At 33.3% G+C, this 8,052-nt stretch overlaps 1 protein-coding gene across 1 annotated transcript; it reads right to left on the minus strand.

Moving 5' to 3' along the window:
* Positions 1-1,024: 1,024 nt before the first annotated feature.
* On the minus strand, positions 1,025-6,777 carry LOC132713718 (optineurin-like). Its single transcript, XM_060696391.1, has 6 exons — positions 6,621-6,777; positions 4,408-5,223; positions 3,959-4,157; positions 3,722-3,802; positions 2,925-3,011; positions 1,025-2,141 (listed from the first exon to the last, which is right to left on the minus strand). The coding sequence occupies exons 1-6, from the start codon at positions 6,632-6,634 to the stop codon at positions 1,614-1,616; spliced, it is 1,725 nt and encodes a 574-aa protein (XP_060552374.1). The 5' UTR covers positions 6,635-6,777; the 3' UTR covers positions 1,025-1,613.
* Between the last annotated feature and the right edge of the window lie 1,275 nt (positions 6,778-8,052).

An 8,052-nucleotide genomic window follows, 5' to 3' on the forward strand; every position in this document is an offset into this window, starting at 1 on the left:
CAAACACTGAAAAGCCTTTGACTCTATTTCAATGCATTGAGAAGTTGCAGCACTTTGAAATCAGTTTTGATGAAAATATCAACTCAAAATAGTGATTTGTGGCAATGTTTAGATGTTCCCTCGTTGCCATGGTAACAGGAAATTTAAGATTGAATATGCCGTTACAAAAGGGTCCAGTCAACATGTATGCCAAGTTTGAACAGTATTGGTGCCTTTTTTATTGTTTCATGGCAATCTGTTACTCCTGATTATGACCATATCTGCCATTGAACGCTGCCTTTCCTTTTTGATCTTGTTATCATATTGTAACAGGAGGCTTTTCAATGTCAACAGCCATTTTTCAAAAAATGCTCATGAAGTAATGGGTTAAAGCACCGTACATATTGTTTGGTCTCTCTATAAATAAGTGTTACTTTGCTGAGTAACGTAAACAACTGTGTTGATGGCTTAACTCCTGATTATGACCATATGCATATATGCTATCTGATAGTAGTACAATAATACGAACGACAAGTCAAAATCAATTTGTTTTAGCATAAAAGAAAAATGAGAACAAAGATCAGATCAGATCGTAGAACGCAGCATCCGACCAGCCATTAGAGGCACCGGACGGAACAATGGTAGAGGGCACAAGGACGGAGGACATGTGAAAAACTACATATTGCATTTAACAGTTTAATAAAGTTATAATCATAAGATGTTCACCTACAAATATGAACAGGGGTGTATGAAGTTGAAGTACTTATTTAATTTAATAAAATTAAAAACACGTTCTGGGTTCTTACTTTTGTTAAGTATTTCATGCGAGGCCGAGACTGTTATGTCTTTTAGATTGATTATTATAAATGGTGTAAGATTTAAATAAAATAAGGAATAATTTCGTGTTATCACGCATAACGACTGAAATGTCGATTTTGTTTATGTGGTCCCTAGTGTCTAAAATTTTCATCGAAGCAAACTTTTGGATGACCACCGAGAACATTAATAACATTTCAAAAATGAATTCAATAGCACATACATACAATATTTTAAATAACATTCTTTTTTAATGTCAAATGCACCTTTACTATTTCTAATATGTAACAATAATAATCCGATGATCCCATACGCTTTGACAAGTATGTAATATATTTTATTCATAGCTATAACATGTATAAACCAGTCTCAGACAGTCACCAGTGATTTTTTTCCAATTTTCAAAACAACCTGTGGCTTTCGAAAGGGGGAAATATAGCTCGATAAAACAGAAAAGGGGGAAAACCTGAAATCAAATTCCAACAACTGAAAATATTATTCACCCACACATTTTTTTTATAAAATTTTGATTTCAATTCAATTTAACATGCATGGTATACAGCAGACGCTACAATGTACCTATAGGGACAGATTTCTGTCTTCTAGCTGATATAAGTCAGATGCTGTTAAGTCATAATTCTGGCTAGGAAGAACACGAGGCATTTTAGGGGAAAATATGAGCATTTTAAGGGGAAATTTTACCTATTTTGGGCTAGGGGAAACAGCCATTATTCGGCTGTAAAATACAGTAGTGAAAAAAAATCACTGGTCAGTCTCAGTCAAAAAGACATTGATATCTTGAATAATATCTGCCCGGTTTATTCACATGCTTTCTCGTCATCGTCTTGTTGTATTGTCGAGAAGTTGTTGTCATAGAATCCGCTAGCTCCCGATACCGTCATGCTGAAGTTAGCCGCGGTGTTTTTTGAGGATCTGCCATGAAAGCTTCTCGATTTGTCATTATTGCAAGTTCCCTGAACAGGCACAGCTGTACCTGGAACAGCAGTTGCATTCGAAACATTTTTGCTAACGGGATCTTTTGATGATAGCTGTCCACATGCCTGCGCTACTCCTTTAGCAAGTAATTGACCGTCTTTGTGCAGGTACAGAGGTGGCCAAACAACAAAGTCGACAAATGCGCCAGTCTGAGTGTACGGCTTGTATATTGATGTGTCAAATCTTTTATTACCCCACTGTTCCTTCAGCTGTGCAAATTCCAATGGAGGATCTTGGACCGCCATTAGCCAACATAGCTCCACACATTTATGCATAAATGGTTTCACATTTGGTTGATTCACTAGCTTCAATGTTACGGTGTCATTACTTTCTAGATGATTCACGTAATGCTGAAACGACAAGACTAGAAATGAAATAACGTTTGAAGAGATTGACCACTGGTATTCAAACCAGCAAGGAACATGTGTTAACATTAACACTGATACGCTTATATTCAAGACAGGCGACTTAGATCAATATTTCGATACAAAACAACAATACAATGTATACAGTAACCTTAAAAAACTAATGTAATGTTCAGGGCAAACGTTATAATTTTTCTTTTTTTATTACAAATTGAGCGCGATATCAAAAAAATAGTGCACATCATTTGGCATTAACTGGACCGATCATTATGACCACAAATAGTTAATGGATAGAAGCCTAGCTCGGAACATAAATTATTCGACAATGAGTCATTCACAATTTACATCTATCTAAATCATTTCATTTCTAATTAAAAAGTATTTAAGCATATTTATTGTCATAAAATACTACACTAATTATCTTATAGTGATAAGCACGTGCTTAGCCCTTTGTTTGAATCGTATATAATATATACTCGTACATAATAGTAATGATAATGATAATAGTATCATAATTCAAATGCATGTATATGAATACTGTTACATATACGTAGACACATTCAGTTAGATAAAATGGAAACCGGAAAGGTTGCTAAATTTAGCGAAATTGAAAGTATTGCAAGTTCAGTCCGGTTTAAATAAACGTGTTCGCGAACGGCAGTAATTAACATCAGCATGTGTGTTCATGCTAGGTTTATGAATCAATATGCGAAATCGATTCCGATGTAAAGTGGAAGCTCAAAGTAGCATACAAATCTCTACACTTACCAAAATTACCCCTTCTATGGCTTCCACTGATGTAGCTTTTCTGAAGTCCTTTATTTGTTGTCTGAAATATTCGGTCTGTGATTTCGTCTACAAAAGTATTATCATAGTTTTCTTTTTATTTGATATTACCAACATATTCACGTGATGTGTAACACTATGTTCGTGTAGTATTATACGTTTTTAATATTGATTGTCATCAAGTTCATTATACTTGCAAAGGGGACTTTATATTGCTTCAGAAACCTATTAAATCAATAAATCTTGCACAATGTCATTTATAATAATAATCATTAAAGATCCTGTAACAATTTTTTTATGATTTGATGTCATAAATATAAAGCTTAAATGGAGATTTATCAACATTGGCAGTTCAAAAAAAAGGATTATTTGTAAAGATATTACCAAATTTACATTGCATGTTAATAAAGGGAGGTAATTAGAAATTTATTTTCCATAAAGTCTAAGTCAAAATTTTCAATTTGAAGTGAATGCATACATACATTTTAATGATTACATTTAATGTAAACAAATATTTGCAGTACATATTTTACATATTCTTCGATGTTTGAAAATTGTTTTAGAAGCATATAACTATATACATACATGTATGTAAAATGTCACTTAAGAGTGGTCACAATCTTAATTACAACGTACAGGATCTGTGGCTAGCCACTCAACTTAACATGAGGTCGCTTTAATCAGGGTCTTTCTGTTTGAAAAACTTTGCTTGTAACAAATTTTAAAAAATAACTGTTGTGTTAAAAGTGATTTACGAATCTGGTATAAAATCAACATACCTGATCATATTTCATCGTGAGTGCAGTGCTGATATTCTCTAGCTGTGATATAGCCATTTCGCTACAAAATCTCTGTATACTCTGTAAATTTGAATATTTTTTAACTCTTTTTTGTGTATTTATCCATTATAAATTTGCATAAAACAAGTTATAAAAGTGATACGACAAATGATCCTTATTAACTCTGACATACTTAAAAAGAGAATTAAAGATAAAAATCGTATATTTAGCAACTACCTGTAACAGATTAAGGAGAGTTTTAATCGCATCTTTTTCGTTAGGAGAAGATTTTTCAAAAACCTCATAGGCATCAGTCCATTCATTGTCATACAACTCTGAATATTTCTCGGCTAGTTTCGTCGGTCTATTTTGATCACTAAGGTCTGCTATACCAGGATTATTTGCGGTCAGTTTGTTGCCCATCACTTTACTTAAACTGAAAAGAAATATGTCATATATTATATATTTTATCTCACAAATTTGAATTAAGTACATGTACATAATAGTTTAGCTATATAAATATTGTTATTACCATTAGATATTTAACAATGCTTTGAAGAACAATAATATTATTCGATAACTGGGTAAATTTTCCAGCAACTTACAACTTGAATGAAAACTATTTCATTCATTTTTCATCAGTTGACTAGGTTATTATAAAGAAATCTATAAAGAATGTGATATACCGTTTTTTTGTTTCGGTAACCTCATCTTCAAATTTTCTCTTTTCCTGTTTAACCTTTTCGATCATCTTTTCTAGCTCGACATTTTGAAGTGTTAGACTTTCATTCTCTTCCAAAATGCGTTTTTCATTACTATCTTTTTCCCGCAGTTCGTTTTTAAATCGATCTACAATCATCTTTAAATTGTCCCTTTCAGTGACCAGTTTTTCAATTCTTAAATTTAGATTAGTGTTTTCCGCGTACAAATCGTTGATTGAAGATTCATTCCTTTTTAATAAATCGTCTTTGTCGGCGACAATAGCTTCCAACTTTTGGTTTTCAGAAGTCAAATTAATTTCTTTTGTTTTAGATTTCGCTAGTTGTGCCTGCAATTCATCAATGTCTTTGGACAACTTTTGTACTTTTGACTTTTCTTCCTGTAACAAACATTCTGTTCTGTGTAAGTTACTCTGCAAATTTTTATTGTATTGATCTCTCGTGTTTTCCGGGGACAGATGTGCAAAACCTTCCAATGTTCCAATATGTTCTTTAAGATTATTGTTCTCCTGTGTTAGCTGTTTCAGCTTTTCGTCTTTAAGCATTTGTTCATGCCTGAACGCATCCAAAATAGGCCTTAAGTTTGACACTGCATCTGTTAATTGACCCAGCTTATCGATACTTGGTGTATCTATGTCACCATGAATTGTTTCTGGTTCAGTTTCCCCTTGCATCATAAATGGGGACTGATGCACGTGACTTTGAGGTGATGATGATGATATGCTGTCTGAACCACGTGTAGATTGTAAATCATCAGGTACGTTTAAAAGATCATTACTGAAACTAAAAATATTTTGATTCTCTTAATAGATAGTAATAAGCATAACATTATTGATCCAGATCGACAGATGTAGTAATTTGTACACTTCCTTTGGTTTAAAGTATTATAATATTTCAAGCACCATTATTTATTTACCTTCTCTGACACAAAATATTATCGCGGTATTATTCCATTACAATATTTATTTAATATGGTCCATGTCTTTAGTTTAAAAATGATTACATCACTAAAACTTGAGATTTACTCTCTTTTGACTTAATATTCATTTTTTTACATGTATCTATAATATACGTGTTTAATGCAGTATTACGTGTAACAATAAGTAAATTCTATCGATAATATAAAAGGAAATAAAAGATAAAAGATATAATTACCGTTAGTAATTACATAGAGATTACGAAAGAAGTAGATTGTTTGAATATGTACATATACAGTGTACTTTTAACCATGGTTGTGAAGTGTTCGGGTAAGTAAAGGCAGCCTGAATGTTAATATCAACAAGGAAGAGCGCCATTCAACGAACGCTGCCCTAATAACGTTCCCCAATCCAAGACCACCGACCTGAAACCGGGCATAGACGGGAGTGGAACATTAACGGAGAAGGTAAAACGCATCAAAAACAACAATATAAATCCAAACCCTGAATTGTATTCTAAATTGGAGATATATTAAAGCGGGCGATAAGGAGAGTAAATGGATCTAATAATAAAGGGGGGGGGGGGAATCGTTGATCAATACATCATACATAAACTATAGACAACAAATAAAGAAAGGAACGTTGAGGGCAACACTATCAAGAAAAAGTCAAAAGCAAACCACTTTTTAGAAGTTCAGTGCACCAGTCCTCACTTTTAACGTAAGCCTTGTTATCAGATTCTTTGTCTATTTTACTTCTTATTATAACACTATATATTGTATTGAAGTACGCAACGTTGGTTTCTGAGAGATGCATATTGAAATAAATGCACCGTTGTTTTTCTGCTTTCTTTCTGTTATTTTTTTTTCTTCACAAACAGATATTGTTTAAACTTTGGTCTCTATACTGTATGTATAAGTTCATACTACGCTGTATTGTACGAACATGTACTTACTGGAAAATAATATTAGTATTTAACAGTTATTGATCAATTTATAAGTATTACAAAACATGCACATGCATAACATATTTTACTAAACGAGAAAAAGACCTTTGACCATAGAATTTTTTACTTATTACCGCTCAATTTTGTAAATACATGTATAGTTTATTATGATTAACTTTCACTTTCAAACTGAAAGTACATCTGACTACCTATCTTTTTTCTAAAAGGTATACAATTAATTTAATAACCAGGTTTTCCCACCTTATCAGGAGTTATCATATTAATATAACTTTTATTTCTAATTCAGAAATTCTTACCTGTTTGAAGACATACCTGCTTCATCACGTACGGAGAATTTTACTGTTTAAACTTCCTGTTCTAAAGAAGGAAGTATATTCCAAAATTAAACATAACCATTTCAATCTTTAATACGCATGATAAAAATGTGTATATAAACTTAAAGCGTTTTAAGTTGAATGCGTCCCTGTTTATCGTGATTCAATAGTGGGCGATTAGGATATTATCAACAGAAGCAAATATACTAATCTTTTAAAGTTTCCACAAATATTACCACTTGCCCCTCATCGCTGTGGGTTCGAATCCCGACAAAGACTTTGGATTTTTTCATTTCATAAAGGTATCCATTTAGCTTGTGTAAGTTTGACATGACTGTGTTTATCCTTATGCCACCTTGATATTTTTCTTGTTCAGTTCCAAGGAGGACTGATGTTAATGACTTTGAGATGATGATGATATGCTGTCTGAACCACATGCAGATTACAAACCATCCGATAAGTTTAACGGATCATTACAGAAGCTGAAACTATTTTTATACTTTTAAAAGTAATTAACGATAGAAATCCAAATCGACAGATACCGTACTAACGGTGACACAAGAGTTACATGTGTGCGTTTTAATTTATCTCGTGCACACGAGTTACTAAGTCGTGGCCACGGGTTACTAAGTCATTGCATAAGATAGTTAAGTCATGGGAACGAGATACTATGTCGTGGCCACGAGTTACTGTGTCGTGGCCACGAGATAGTTAAGTCGTGGGAACAAGATACTATGTGGTGGCCACAAGATACATGTACTATGTCGTATCCACGAGATGATTAAGTGGTGTGCACAAGATACTATGTCGTGGCCACGAGTTACTGTGTCGTGGCCACGAGATAGTTAAGTCGTGGGAACAAGATAATATGTGGTGGCCACAAGATACTATGTCGTATCCACGAGATGATTAAGTGGCGTGCACAAGATACTATGTCGTGGCCACGAGTTACTGTGTCGTGGCCACGAGATAGTTAAGTCGTAGGAACAAGATACTATGTCGTGGCCACGAGATGATTAAGTGGTGTGCACAAGATACTATGTCGTGGCCACGAGTTACTTAGTCGTTGCCAAGAGTTACTTAGTCGTGGGAACGAGATAACTAAGTCGTGCGCAGTTACTTAGTAACCAAGTTGGACATTTGTGGATTAACAATGACTTTGTTTTATAACCTTTTCGTTAAAAGTAAAATAAGAAAAAATGTGTACTTTTTAATTAACTAGCTATGGAGCTCTACATGGTAAGTCTGAAATACACAATTCTACCTTGTAGTAACATACAACATATATGATACTTTATTAAGAGTTCTCAATAAATTTCGAAAATTAGTTTAATAATGAGTTTATGTGTTTGAAATTACTTGTTTATATCATTTCCATAAAACTGATTAATAATTTGGTATCATATTATAAAAT

Source organism: Ruditapes philippinarum, unplaced genomic scaffold (assembly GCF_026571515.1).
Source record: "Ruditapes philippinarum isolate M1 unplaced genomic scaffold, ASM2657151v2 ctg493_1_1_1_1, whole genome shotgun sequence".
Classification (NCBI taxonomy): domain Eukaryota; kingdom Metazoa; phylum Mollusca; class Bivalvia; order Venerida; family Veneridae; genus Ruditapes; species Ruditapes philippinarum.